Source organism: Lolium perenne, chromosome 5 (assembly GCF_019359855.2).
Source record: "Lolium perenne isolate Kyuss_39 chromosome 5, Kyuss_2.0, whole genome shotgun sequence".
Lineage (NCBI taxonomy): Eukaryota > Viridiplantae > Streptophyta > Magnoliopsida > Poales > Poaceae > Lolium > Lolium perenne.
Window position 1 is genome coordinate 34803375 of NC_067248.2, and position 15479 is coordinate 34818853.

At 38.8% G+C, this 15479-nt stretch overlaps 2 protein-coding genes across 3 annotated transcripts; both read right to left on the bottom strand.

The window, feature by feature from the left end:
- Window positions 1–1454: 1454 nt before the first annotated feature.
- Window positions 1455–2414, bottom strand: LOC139831233 (uncharacterized). Its single transcript, XM_071820571.1, has one exon. The coding sequence runs from the start codon at window positions 2256–2258 to the stop codon at window positions 1812–1814; it is 447 nt and encodes a 148-aa protein (XP_071676672.1). The 5' UTR covers window positions 2259–2414; the 3' UTR covers window positions 1455–1811.
- A 908-nt stretch (window positions 2415–3322) lies between these two features.
- On the bottom strand, window positions 3323–9018 carry LOC139829795 (sterol 3-beta-glucosyltransferase UGT80B1-like). Of its 2 annotated transcripts, none has more exons than XM_051328448.2 (7): window positions 5695–9018; window positions 5382–5591; window positions 4983–5213; window positions 4834–4893; window positions 4694–4733; window positions 3719–3940; window positions 3323–3601 (listed from the first exon to the last, which is right to left on the bottom strand). In XM_051328448.2, the coding sequence occupies exons 2-7, from the start codon at window positions 5393–5395 to the stop codon at window positions 3524–3526; spliced, it is 645 nt and encodes a 214-aa protein (XP_051184408.1). In that variant the 5' UTR covers window positions 5396–5591; window positions 5695–9018; the 3' UTR covers window positions 3323–3523. The 2 variants fall into 2 exon arrangements, with proteins under 2 accessions (XP_051184408.1, XP_051184409.1); XM_051328449.2 differs by having other exon boundaries at window positions 5378–5591; window positions 5695–9016.
- Between the last annotated feature and the right edge of the window lie 6461 nt (window positions 9019–15479).

Sequence of the window (15479 nt, forward strand, 5' to 3'; positions counted from 1 at the left end):
AGCCTGCAATTGTCTAATTTAGGCATCGATTGCTGATGTTCTGCTTCAGGCAGTTCCTATTAACTTTAGTTTTTGTTATAAGTTCTGTTAACAGTTGGAGAAAGAATAGATCAGTTGGATGAGAGGTTCAAGCACTGTTCAAAAACTAGGCCGATTCAGCGATTACTAGGCCGATTAATCGTTACTAGGGGTCTGACCGTGTCGATTACCATTAATCTCTTGTGTTAATCGTTTAGACCGATTAATTGTATCGGAAGTACGATTACTAGGTATGTTCCCAATTAACTACTGCACTTGGTCAAAAAAATTATAAACTTTTCAATGCATATAGCTAGTACAGACGCTACCCCTCAACAATAAAGTAAGTTTTGCAAAGCCCCCGCTTGATTATAGCCTCCAACTGCTCGAATTCCGCCGTCGCCAACTAGTTCCTTGCCCTCCGAGACCAGTTACTCTCAGTTGTCTAGATAAAGCAGCTCGACCATCTTGAGTAGCTCGTGCAGGAGCTCAAGGGCGCCTTCGATAGGTTAGGTGGTTGAGGTGTAAGAGGGGTCGTGCCCTAGCTAGGTAGATGGTGGGAGAAGATAAACTTCAGAGGTGAGAGGATAAGAAGTGGAAGGAAGAAACGCGGCTTCGACTAGTGGATCATGTTTCGCTCGTGACCTTGAAGATTAGGTCACGGAGGAGAAACATACATGTTTTTCTGGGATTTTAGGCTCTAGAGAAGTAGAGCCAGACATATAGAGTCTCATATACTATTATTTTTCTTATGTAAACTGTTTTTACGTGCTAATTTGTGTAGGTTACACCGATTAATAGCCGACCGATTAAATCAGTTAATCGTCCGAATTCCGATTAATCGCTACTCCCAAACCGACCGAGCAGTTAACGATTACCGATTTCCTTACCATTGGGTTTAAGTCATCCCAATTCAGTGGCTCCTGAATGTCATGGGGTTGCAAAAATAAACTACTACTGGTACAGCTGATGTTCTGCTTTAGCCAGTTCATTATACGGTCGGTGTGTTTGTATGTCCTAGAGTAACAGCTGCAGAATGTTTTGTGGGGAAATAACATTATTTCATTTAAATTCAGTGCATAAAAAAATTCTGTTAGATAAGAGATCGAGGTTATCCCAAGAACAGATCAGTCGAGGTTGGCTGCGAAAATCTACACTGTATATGTCTTTAACAGAGCTCCTCCTGTTTCCGTAAAAAAAAATGTCTTTAACAGAGAGAAAAGCGAAGAAGATGCAGCTGTGGGGCTAGAACAAGACTGAAACCGCGACGAATGCATTCCTGCAATTCAAATGACTGTGCCAATCCGACATGTTTCCTTCAATTTTCATATTTCTAGAGGAGCTAAAAAAAACTCAAAAGCCAAACTTTTAACGAATTCGGACAAATCTTAGAAGAGTCCCACCTATGTCTCTTGTGGTTGGAAGCATTTATCAGAGAAGTTCAAAACAAGCTGCTTCATTTTTATTATTTAGAACTTCAGGTGCGAAGAAATGTTAGAGGAGTTCAAGTTTCTAAAATCCAAAATACTCGTACAAGTTTTAACACGATTTGGAGTAGTTTGTTCCTCTTCTCCTCTTCTCCTCTTCTCATCTCAAGGAAAAAGAGGAACACACCATTTCTACTAAGTCTCGGTGAAACTGGGAATTTGCCCTCTTGACAAAATATAGGAAATCCAATCCAGGCTACCTGGGATACCATTCTGCATCGCAGATTTACTTTTCCGAGCCTGGGTTCCACAGGCACGTCACACATACAACAAGTGAACAACAACACACATCGAGATGAGACGAGTTCACCAGCCAAGCGCCGGCAACGGCTGGGCTCGAGGACGACCTGGCGCGACCATGTTCCCGGCGGGGTCGTAGTTGATGACACCGGAGAAGTCCGGGAGCTGGCACTTGCCCCCCATGAGGATCCCTTTCTGCCACACGCACGGAGGCGGCGACGCGTCGCCACCAAAGCCGACGCCAGGCTGCACCTGGTGGATGCTGACGATTACCGGGTCCGTCCTACGGCGGCTCACGCTCGCCAGAGCGCGCCGCAGCCGCTCCTTCGCCGCCTCCCCTGCGCCGGAGTGCGACGCGCACATCGCTAGCGCCAGCGCGCACACAGCCAGGAACGCAGCCACCGCCGGCACCGCGGCCGCGATCATGCCGTGGTCGTGCAGGAAGGCGAGGTGGCGCGAGGCCGCGGGCATGGCGGCGGCGATCGCGCGGTGCAGGCCGAGATGGCGGGGCATTGCGCGGTAGTGTTGCTTGCCTGGGGTGGTGAGGTCAAGAACTGCCTGAGTGAGCTGGTGGCTTCTGTTGCGCTATGCTTCTTGGGGCGTGCAAGTTCGGTTCTCGTATATATATAGGTGAGCTGAAGTAGGTCGTTTTTCGGAAATTCAATTCGGCTCCCGGGTGCATATGCTCCCTATACCAAAAAATTATATTTTGAGTTGTCGAAAAATTTTAACAAAAAATTCTACATGTACATCTTCATAATATATGTGCATTCGTCAAGTTTCACGAAAAATCAATATTTTTTGTGGTCTATGTAAAAAAGAGGAAATTTATCGTGTAAAAAGCATTGTTTTTAGGACTGAATTTTCTCTTTTTTACACACTTCACATGGAAAGTCCATTTTTTATGAAACAACTTTGTGAGCACGTATCACGTGAAGATGTACGTGCGAATTTTTTATTTTAATTTTTTTGAAATTCAAAATATGTGTAAGATGAAATTCAAAATAGAGGGAGCATATGCTCCCATGTTTCAAAACACCACTCGTTTTCCGAGATTTATTGGTGGAGTCGTTTACGTGATTATATCCAACGGCTGCATTAGCATGGAGTTGGTGCGGTTTGCAGAGTGGTTTGCTAGCTCTGCAAGTCCCAACTATACTAACTGAACCATCTCAGCTCCAGGCCTTGCAGATTCAGTGGACTGCCAAGGTTGGCAACTTCTTTTTGGCCGTAGCATGTAATGTAAAATGAAAAGCTGGAATGTTTTTATATGCAGTTGGAAGTGTGCTTTGTTGAAGTAACTGACATTCTTTTTGTGTGTTATTTCTTTTCAGAAAGCCATTTTTATTAAGACAGTCAAAAGTTACAAAAAAATTAGAACAATCCAGGTGGCATGCCTGTTTATTCTTAATAGATAGGCAGAGCTCCTCTTTGTTGAATTAACTCACATTATTAGTGTTTCTATTTCTTGTTAGAAAGTCATTTTTATTAAGACACTCAAAAGTTCATTTTTTACTGTAGAACAATCCAGGTGACATGCATGTTTATTCCTAATAGATAGGCGGAGCTCCTGCCCAATCATGATAACAGCCTACATAATTTTTATTCCATCCCCAATCAACAGGTTCTATAACTTGAGGTTGTATTGCGGTGCTCCGAGGTAACAATTGACGGTAGCAGCTAATACAAGGTATAAATGATAAACCAATGCGGGCACAAACGAAAATTCTAAGCTAAGTAGTATAATAATCTTACATTTTTATAACTCTCAGTATATCTTACGGTCTCTGCGGCTCAACCTTATGCTCAGGCAGAACTTTCTCCTTCAGGATCCTGAGGGCTTCACCAATCCCATCCTGGGACGATATCAATCAATGAGAAAAAACTGTTAAAACTTTGAGGCTTTCTAAATGAAAAATAAATGGTCAGTACTACGGAAACAACAACTGTAGAGTGCCACTGAGCAAACACACCTCAGAAGCAAGTCGGTTAGCAATTCTGGTTGCCTGAGCCTTAATCTCAGGTGATAATGCTGATCTGATAGCTCCAAGAAGCATGTCTGCGGCCTTGTTAATGATCGCAGCGTCATCTGTATCTGGGATTAGATGTTGCCTCTTTAGGGGCTCAGGCGCCACCCCTAACCAGTGCAGCCTCTCTGCCCAGTAAAACTGGTCCAGTAGGAAAGGACATGGTACCTGCAAGATAACCCTGTTTAGTACAATCTATAACATCCAAAAGCAACTGCTAGCATAATTTTACAACAATCAAAAAATAAGAATTCTAAAAGACAAACACATTGTTTGAACAAACATAAACCATTAGCCTTACGGAAATATTGCATGCATGTTATTTCTTCTTGAAACAAGAGATGGGTGTTATATGCAATGAAACCTTCAGCTTTTTTTGGCAAATATCATATACATGATGCTTCTTGCTGACACAGGATGGATGTTACTTCAATTCAGGGTTACAAAAGGAATAGATGAAAAAAATGTCAGTTTTTTTATAGTTTACAAGTACACAAATTCATTTTCTCAAAAAGAAGGTATTGAAATTCCTTAGCTTCATATGTGCTACGGGTGAATTATCCTTTTGGCTCGAGGGTGAAATTGTATTGTTATCTTAGCAAACTGTCACACAAACCAAGTGCTATTACGATGAGCTAAGAAAGGTCAATCAAATTGTTGTTCCTTTGTTTTATAAGAAGAATAGCTCTGGCCTTCTGGTTAACAAATGGTTGTTCTAAATTAATAGTGTAAGTCGTGACTCTCAACTGGAACAATGGCATCATCTCTATTGAGTATGCATGAATCCAGCTAGCGTATGAACAGAATCAATACTGATATGGAAGATACTTACAGCATATTAACATTCACAACATGACATTGCCAGATCAACAGAACAACACAAATACTTTCTTATCTAAGTATAGCAGCTCTTGTAATTACCTGGGGGATTCCAGCAAATAGTGCAGCAGCTGTAGATCCGCTGTGAGGCAGAAAACAAGTTAAGTTCTATTGCTGAAGCAGCAGTAAAATGGAACTTTACCATTCACAACTTGGTCACTAAAAAATTAAGAACTTATTACCTGCCAGCATGGTGAATAGCAGCTGCACATTTGGGGAAAAGCCAGCTATATGGTATTGATCTGAAAAAGTTCTGATATTCTCATACAATTGACTAAAATATCTAACTATTCCTGAGAAGGATGAATGGTCGCCATCACAGAGTACTCACCCAGAGAAGCAGAACAGTCGACTGTTGAAAAGGAGAGTGCTGTCACCACTAAGGGCAGGTGAGTGATGTGCATCTAACTCACTTGATTCTGCTACTAAAGAATCAGCAGATCTGATTGCTGAATCCAATGGCTGGTAACCAGCTGTGAAAAGGATAAATCTGTAACCTGTTGCCTCTATGACAGCTTTAATCACCATTAGAAATGCTTTAGGATTTCTAAGAAAACCCATGCTGCAGCAGATTGATATCATTAATGAGTATGCTGAGAAATCATTTACACATGAGAGAAATCATTTAAATTAAGTACAACAACATTATTATATGAAAATATAAGCATATCAAGGAGAAATGTCCTTGCACAAAATAGAAAAGAGTCTTTAGGATAAGAAACTCACCTACCAATGGAACTTCATCCTATGAATATAGGTAAAGATGAATAAGAATTTCCCGTGAGGAAGTGTTCTAGGACAGCATGATTTGCACACAGAATATCCTCACACGGAGAAGTGACATTTCCACATAATAAATCACTGCATTTATCACAAGAAAACTGCCAAGCCATAGGAAGAAACCAAAAGCCACAAACATGAGCACTGGAGGGCCAATATCCTGCCATTGTACAGAAACTAGTATAAGAATGTGCATCCTATGAATTATAGAGCATAAATATCTGAAAGGATTTTAGACGGATCCAGGTCTCAACAGAATTTACCTGGGCGCTCCACAATTTCCTTGCTGAAACCATACCTGCTCAAGAAGCAACCAAATTGTTAGAAATTCATTTATTCAAGTATAAGTGTAGGCTTTTGGGGAAATTGTGGATGGGTTGGTCACTTGGACCTCCACACCCTCTCATATTGTAATATCCCAGGTTTAGAGGCTATAAAATGAGAGAACACCAAAGTGTGTATTGCATTCATGCATAGAAAATCCGGGGAATTTTCGCGCTTTCAAATAAAACTTACCACAGTAACTGAAGTTTCACTTGACTTGCTGGAATTGAAGTAGATCATCAAGTCAAGCGCTATAAACTTCACTGTGATCTTTGTTAAAACCTTGTTTTGGGTAGAGATGATTTGATCTATGGATTAGATCAAATGGAATTATATTTACAACAACACATTCTTTAAGAATCAAACCCTAACTTATTAACACTTAAAAGTTAGCAACTACCTTTGTGTGTAAATTAATTCACTTCTAAACTTATTACCAAATAAGGTAAACCACAGGGTCTAAAGTGCGTAAAAGCCACACATTTTTATTTAAATCATAACTTATTAAGTATATGGAATATCATAAAACTAAATCCATTTACATTACGATTTATAGTTCAAACTATTTGAATCAAACTGACTATGAGTATTTTGAAACTCATATGATCATGCCTTGGTGAAATCAAACACCAACTATCCAAATTTGAGGAATAACCTTCAACCTTGATCTTTTGATCAATATTATAATATAAATCCAATCCAATATGATATAGTGACTCATCCACAATAATAAAATCATCCACAAGATATTTAGTAACAAATGCCACTTGGATATCCAAAAATAAATCATATGAGAGGATAATGATCTTGCCACATAGGATGAAAATATCTACATGACTTGCTTTCCAAGCTATGCCACCTCATGCTCAAAGGATTGCTATGGATGATGGCATGACAACCAAGCACCTTACTCATCTAACCAACACAAGAGTCACCACCTATGTGTCATGATACTAGAGCTTGCCCAAGCCTATAAATAGAGCCACACCCTTCATCAATTTGGGCATCTTGTACCATGCTACAAGGAAACCAATTACTTGAGACCTTCCATGTGAATTAGCTAGGATCAAGATGAAGAAGCTAGGAGGTGGAGGCATACCACAAGATGCAGGTTTATCAGATTTTCTGAAGAACAAGCTACAGAAAATACCAAGGTAGAATTCCTAGGCGAACCATATATTTAGAGGATCATATCATCATATCTTGAGTAGGACCTTAGGCTATTACAAGACATTAAGAAGTGAGAGAGATTATAGATGCTAACCATATCCATATCTATCCTAGAGAATATTAGAGTAGTATTAAATTCTACTTGTTCAAACCAACCTTTAATCTTGGAGGTGAGAGCCAATTAAACATAACCAAGCTTATGCTCATACCTAATCTTAGTTGTGTATCACTTGGGTGATCACTACTAAAACCCTAAACCCAATTTGAGTTTCAATACAAGTATAAATTTAGATTACAAATAGAACCCTGCCATGCCTCATTCCTGTTTCCTACTACAATTAGTGAAGCATTACCAAAACCCTAGTCCTTTCACATAGGATTATCTCCACATAAAATAATATGTCCCAACTTGTGTATCATTGATCACAAGTATAAACCAAGCCATATATACCCAAGCTTAAGTACTGTTTAAGTGAGTAGAGTGAACCAATATTCAATTCTATTTTCTTTCCAAATGCTCTACTTAGTGAACCAAATGAAATAATAATTGATAAAATAGAAATATCATATAAGTAGTTGATTTAACCATAATCAAGATAGGATCTATCCTAAATAAATTAACCTTAAGCTAGTTAATGGAGATTGGTGATTGTAGAGTTTATTCAATCATTTTCCTAAAACCTTAGAAGTAACTCTTCACATAAAATCATGAACCAATCCATTCTCATTGCCATTAATTTTAAACTCTAGCTATAATTATAATATGTGCACAATCCATATTATGATGTACTAGTCAAACCTAACAAAGTGTTCACCAAGCACATGTTATAATTTTTAACCATTCAAACAGATTGGTTCCTAAATAAAAAGGAATAGAGATAAACATTTAAACCATATCCATTTTTAATTTAAAATGCACTTCACAATAACACCAAATTAATCATATATTTAATAGTTGTTTGAACAAAAGAACTATGCAGTGAGTATTATCATAAAGTGATATTGATATTCAAATATTTTAGAACCTGTAAAACAAAATAGAATTCAATTTGAATTCAAACCAGTAAATAAAAATAGAAAAAGAAAACAGAAATTTGAAAAAGAAAATGGAGGGAAACTTACCTGGCAGGCCGAGCAGCCCCGCAGCTGAGCCCAACAGCACAGCCCATCACCACGCCACCTTTCGCAGAAGCCAGCTTGGCCTAGCCCATCATACCCCTTCGTGGGGATAAGACCGAAGAGGATGATCTTCGTCTTCCTCTCACACGCGCTCGACAGCACGATGCCGTGGCCACCTCCTCCTCGCTGCTGTCGATCTCTCCTTGAGCGGCCGCGTGACGAGGCGCGTTTCTGGAGCCTATAAATACCCTAGGACGAACCCTAGCTCCCCATTTCTTCTTTTCCTCTTCAATTTTCTTCTCAGACCGAAACCCTAACCCGTCGGCCAAACGTCTCGCCGTCGATGGAGGCACTCCCGAGCCACGCCGTGGATGCCATCGTCTTCCTCGCCCTCGACTTGCTCAGCTAGCGCCAGGAATCGGCCCAGAGCGTCCTGGAGCGTCACCGTCAAGCTCAGCATCTCCGACACCGGCCACCATCGCCGCCGTCGTTACAGACCACCTCAGGCCTCGCCGTCAAGCGCTCTGTGCTCAGGGTGAGCTTCTCTTCCGCCTAGTGCCCTCGGACCATTCCATTGTATCCCAGATCATCACCACACCGTAAGCCCGTGAGCGCCGCCGCTTCACCTCGCCGACGGCCATGTTCCGATGACCTTTAGGTAGCAGCGCTAGTACCAATAGCTTCCTCATCGCGTCCTGAGTAGAACGGTAGTCCCCAATCGTCCGGGGAGAGCCCAGGTCGCCGGCGCCGTCGTCAATTGCCCGCCGGCAGAGCTGCCCCGCGCCACGTTTCGATTTTGACCTGGTCCATTCCCACGTGGCTGCCACGCTGGACCTGGCCCCACTAGTCAGTGTCTGTGACTAGAGTCTGAACCGGTACATCTAGTGTTTTCTGTTTATTTCAAATTCCAGTAAATTGCTGAAAATTTGAAAAATCATAGAAAAATCATTTCAACTCAGAAAAATTTAAATAATATATCAAAATACTCACAAAAATAAACTCTATTCAAATAAAATATAAAACAAAAATGTGTAAAAAAAATAAAAATCCATTTATTTTTTAACCTGATTAATTATGCCATTTCATTTATTTACAATACAATTTGAATTCAATAATTAGTGAAGTTTAAAAATTAAGTTTTAACTATTCAGTAACTAATTAAATGTTAAGATTAATTTTCTTTACCATATTTGCATTAACTTAATTATTAATGGTAATTCATAAACCCTAATTTGTAAATTACGATTTACCATTTTCTTTAAATAGTAATAACTCAAGAAAATATTATAAGCCAATATTTTTGTAAGTCAAAACTTATTTACTTAAACATTCTTAAGTTAACAAATTAAATACTTTAAACATAATAACAGTGATTAAACCCTGATTCTTAATGAAACCTAACTAGAAGTTGCTCTAATTATTAAATCTTGTGAAAATTAATAAAAAGTCAAACCATTCCTAATTTTGATTCAAAGTAATTAGTAACCACAACTCTATTGATAATCAGCATTTTAGAGTTGTACCATAATTTAGAAACCCTAATTTCAATTTAGTAAGACTTTGATTCCATTATTTTATGTGATCATTTGAAAATGCTTTAACCCTAAAACCCTAGTTGCTTATCACATGTGATCATGTGAATTTCACCTTACATAGAGAACCATATTATGTGACCAACAAATACAAGTCATGATCCACTAGCATAAAACCAAGTCACTTGAGATTATCATTTCATGTCTCTATCTCAATTTAAAACCATAAGATTCACTAGTATCACCTAGGTATAAACCCTAACTTGTTAATTGCATTAGTACCATTGACTACTAACCTATATACCCTACCATTAAGGTCAAACTCAATCATCAAACCCTAGTAGCACCATAATGATAAACCCTAATACCAATCTTGTGTAGTAGTGCACATCACATGCTCCTATTGCACTCAACCCTACTTAGGAAATGATAAACCACTTAGTTGGGCAACCATTAGAGATTACTTAGTTAAGTAGTTGTGAAACCATAGTAAACCCTAATAGCTAATTTATAGAACCATCTTAAACAACCATCCTTTGATATGATGTATATAGGAAACCATAGTAATAACCTTACCAATACTTGCTATATAGAAACCCATTCTATTTAAGAACCCAACTAGTTCCTATTATTGAAATTAAATGAACCCAATAATAAACCCTAAAGTTACATAGCTCCTATTTATAATAGTTCTTGTTCTTATTTAACCTGTTCTTCAAAAGTTATTCTTTTGAAGTACAAATGTCAATCAAACCTTAGAAGCCTAATCCTTCTTTGAAATACTCATTATTTCTTAAACAACATGTTCTTCAAAAGTTATTCTTTTGAAGTATAGTATAAGTAATCATCAACCATGTTCTATAGAACTTAAAAATTGACAACTGTTCTTTACATATTATTCCACCACTATTCTTTATGTGTATAATTGTTATAATGTCTTATATCACTTGATTACGATGCTAATATAACCAAACCCTAATAAGAACCTTGTTTGAGAACCATTCTAAAAGTGCAACCAACCCTAAAGAAATCTTTACAACTCATACATCCTAAATCATCGAGGTTAGGTTACGCTTGGGACGATTGCATCTCATATTATGCATTATAGCATCCTTGCCAGTTCTTTAAACATTGTCCTTACCGGACGATGATGGTATTTCAGAATTTGGAGTTATCACGTATCGAAGCTTTTGCCTGCATAATCTTGCAGTCAAGAAAGGCAAGTTCATCGCTTGCTCATGTCATTTGATTATTTGTATCAAACTATATGCAAAGTACTATACTTATCACTCATGCATTGAAAAGCAAAGTATTATTTTACAATTATGAATATGACTATGTGGTGGGCAATGGAACCATGGTATGTGTTGATATGGTGGAGGTTCCATTGCATGGGTTATATCACCCTAGGATTAAGTACCAATGCCGTCCAGTGATTCTAGCGCCGTACATATCGCGTTATCCATAAGATCTATAATGGCTCTAGGGAAGTCAGCTGTATCTTTTCCCTTCTGCACGCCAACGGATCTGTAGAGCCGGTAGGGTGTTGGAGGCACTGCCGCAATAGGTTGGGATATCCTTTTAAATCCCCATCCATTAGTGATGATAAGCTCTACGATCTATGATGGATTGTCCGGAGTACACCGTGAGTAAAGCCGTATTATCGGGAGAAGTCTACTGGGGGTGTACGGTTGGACAAAAGGGTGGGTTTGCAGGGTCGCGGAGAAGGCAGTGATTGGCTTGGATCTTATACTGGGCCTCACACCAAAGGAAGTGTGGACGAGGACATACTCTCGGCCGGCAACATGGTTAAGATCTCTTGTGGGGTAAAGTAACGCACCTCTGCAGAGGGTATCAAGAATTGTGACTGTCACTCCCTGTTCCGGGAAGGGAACTGCGAACGCGGCAGGAAAGGAACTCCACGAAGTTCTGTTCAACCTGTGAAGACTGACGGGCATAGTTTTCAGAATAAAATAAACCTTTTGAAGAAATGTTTATGAAAACTTGCATTGGCCTATGACTTTCTGGTCTATGGCTCTAGCTAGTGCATGATACACCTATTTCCTAATATGAACTTGCTGAGTACGCTCGTACTCATTCTATCTCGTTTGAACCCCCTTCTTAGATCAAGGCACCGAAGGAGAAACTACCGTGGAACCCGAAGACAAAGGAGTCAACTGCAACAAGATGAAGAATCCAATCAAAGAAGTCAATGGAGTCAACTTCTGCATCAGCCATGATGGAAACCTAGACTAGTAATAGAAGGGAACCTTTCCCTAATCCTAGCACCTAAATAGCTAGAGTTCTATAGCAAGCCAATTAGCTCTTAAACTTGAGTTAGCTATAAGATAGACTACGAGTCGTTCTTCTGGAGCTTATTTGAAGTTTTACCTCACTGTAAAGTAGGAGGCTGTGTGGATCTTATGTAAACAGTTCGTGTGTACTTCTATAGACATAACTTGGACTCGCATATGTTTCTGTTGTACCACTCTGAGAGATGTAATATGGGTGGAACGGTGTTTCACTTGTGTTATGTCAACGACTTGTGTACTACACCATGCAGTGGTACGCTGGGTCACCACAGCTGGTATCAGAGCAAATGCTTTGACCCTAGGATTAAAACCCTTTAAAGGAGACCTATAGGTTTAGTAGTGTCTATAGGAGGTTGTCTTAGCCAAACCAACTATTCTTTTGACTTGAGATGGGTATTCACTTGAGAATAATCCTGACACACTTGAGTCAATATTTCTTATCTATATTTCATAAGTAAAGTTAGTTAGTTATCTTGCTTCATTCCAAATAATTGGAACACCCATGGAGCTTAAGATAATTGGTGGTAGAAGACCATAGTTGGTATACAATACATGGTAGTCCAAAGAGAGGATACAACCATAAGGAAGATATCCTATTGGAAGAAGTATACCAATACAAGTATGGTTAAGTAAGAGTCATTTAAAATGTCAAATGACTAGTATAAAATGAGGAAGATAAGACATACGAGGTAGTTTAGATCTATGATGAGTCAATCATAAGAGGTAAGGAAGAGTGATAGGAATATTTAAGTCTACTTTTCATGGTAAAGTTGGTAATCATATATGATTCACTTGAGAATCATGATGTGAGGGAGTAGAACATCATAAGTTAGATAACAAAAGGATGATAAGGAATAGGATTTAGGGAATAGTTCGAAAGCTTAGGCCTTAAAATCCTGGAAACTGTGTCAAGAATGTTAGAACCATAGTCCTTAATTTAAAAGAAGGCTTATTTAGAGCATATCACATTGAGAAATCCTAAAGTTATAGGTGGTACATTCTAAACAATCATGTGTTTAGAGTAGACATGTTAGAACTAATTGTATTATAGGAAGTAGTCCTCAATAGCACATATATATGGTAGCCTATTTTGTTAGTACTTCCAAAGAAAACTAGGTTAACTCCAACTATCCCAGGCCATTTTGTTTCAAGTTTGTCTCATTGCAAATGTGCAATTAAGATAAATGTTGAGACAAATAGTAGAAATTCACGTATTCGTGCTAAGTATCACAACCTAAACCTATCTTATGTGGTGTTATATACTACACATCTGATCCTGATGTTTAGGGATGTCTTACCCAACTATTATATTCAGGCATATAAGGATGTGTATTATAAGCACAAAGCTGAATCTTCTTGGATTTTCTCGAATCTTCATTGATTGACTAGATCCATACATGAAGTTTGACTTTGATATGCAAATGCATGTTGCAATATCAAGCTCTTACTTGATGTTATAGGTCTAGAGGGGAAAGGTATTCGTGTGAGGAAGTGACGAATTCTGAAGATTTAAAAATAAGATGAAGGTTCACTGGAAGAAAGAAGTCAAATTGGGGGAAAGCAACCACAATACTCTAAAGGAAGGACCAATCCCAACTCACTTTTATCCTTAATCAAGGAGTACTTCAACATGGAAGTACCATGAAAGTGAGAAAAATAGTGAATATGGAGCAGAAGAAGTAGAGCTGTATTCATTATGGAAGAAGGGAATGCAAGTGAAGTCACTTACAATACTATTTTCATAGTATCAACAAGTGATTTTATTGCAAAATAACCCTGGAAGAAGGAAAATAGACAAGTGAAGTCGCAGCTAGCATCATATGACCGCAGCTGATATAGGATAACCATGAAGAGAAAGAATGTGAAGTGAGGTATATCTTATCTAAAACTATAAAAGAAGCCACAGCTGGTAAGTAGATATTGACTAGAACCATAACATAGCCACAGCTGGTATCCACTAAGCCACATCTAGTACTAGGTAGTCTGCAGCTGGTACCAGATAGCCCACAGCCTGAACATTTCTTTACCCTAAAAGAAAGGGGGATTCCGCAGCTAGTATTTCACAGCTGGTATCTCGTAGTTGGTAAATATTTAGTCGGAGGATTCATAATGGATACCCACAACTGTGTGGATACACCGCAAAGAATTCTTCGTGAGACTTTAGAAAGGTACAAAATATAAACCAGACTTAAACCAACTACCTAACCTTGGAGTTTAATGATTAGAAGAAAGGAAGTTGGAAAATCATTAGTAAACTCCAAGGGGGAGAGGAAGGCTGAATGAGAAGTATTAAGATATTATGGTAGAGTGATAGATGAAAAAGAAGGTATGAACTGAAAGGAAGTCCAATCTTATTTTTATAAGGTTGATGGGAAGTACCCATATAATAGTACTCTCAGGAGGTTGTCAGACCAGAAGCCGAGATTCATATCTCGAGGAAGTAAGGGTTAGACCTTAACTTGAGTGGGTAATTGTAATTACTCGAAACCAAGAGAGCTCAGGTAAGTCCAAGATAATGAAGTTGGATGAAGTAGATGTCGGAGGACAACCAAAGCTTAAGAAGGTTTAAGATCGAAGGGTTTGACCATACCAAAACTAATGATTATTCGAAAGATTCCTTTCATGGAACCTAAAGAAACCAAAGGGAGGATAATTAGTATAAACTAGAAGCCATGATTGGATGGACTAAATGAGTCCAATCCATTCGTAGGACTAAACAACCAGGACCATGCCTACTGTAAATACCTTACCAAGTACCATTACTTTCGTTATGGTAGTAAGGGAAAACAATACCCTACCTTAAATAAATCTTTTAGAATTAAGGTTTGGACACCGCAGCTGGTATACCATAGTGTCATATTACATCGCAGCTGGATTACCGCAGCTGGTAGAACCAAGCTTTGAGTACCCAAATAAGAAGATGTCACCACAACCATTAGTAAAGCCCATTAACACAATAAGATGTCCTAAACCAAGGATCTTTGAAGAGTAAGACTAGAAGCTTAGAGTGTTGGAAGAAATCATAGAATTGAAGAAAGTATCAGTGCCAAACATCAGAAGACTTCCGGAAGGATCTGGACAAGGGATATATTCAACTATATCTAGTGTGATCACCATGGAGTTGAAGGATGGCGATCTGTTCAAGACATTTCAACGTTCTGAAACGTGAGAGCGTTCGAACTTCGGGACGAAGTTCAGTTTAAGGGGGAGAGGCTGTAATATCCCAGGTTTAGAGGCTATAAAATGAGAGAACACCAAAGTGTGTATTGCATTCATGCATAGAAAATCCGGGGAATTTTCGCGCTTTCAAATAAAACTTACCACAGTAACTGAAGTTTCACTTGACTTGCTGGAATTGAAGTAGATCATCAAGTCAAGCGATATAAACTTCACTATGATCTTTGTTAAAACCTTGTTTTGGGTAGAGATGATTTGATCTATGGATTAGATCAAATGGAATTATATTTACAACAACACATTCTTTAAGAATCAAACCCTAACTTATTAACACTTAAAAGTTAGCAACTACCTTTGTGTGTAAATTAATTCACTTCTAAACTTATTACCAAATAAGGTAAACCACAGGGTCTA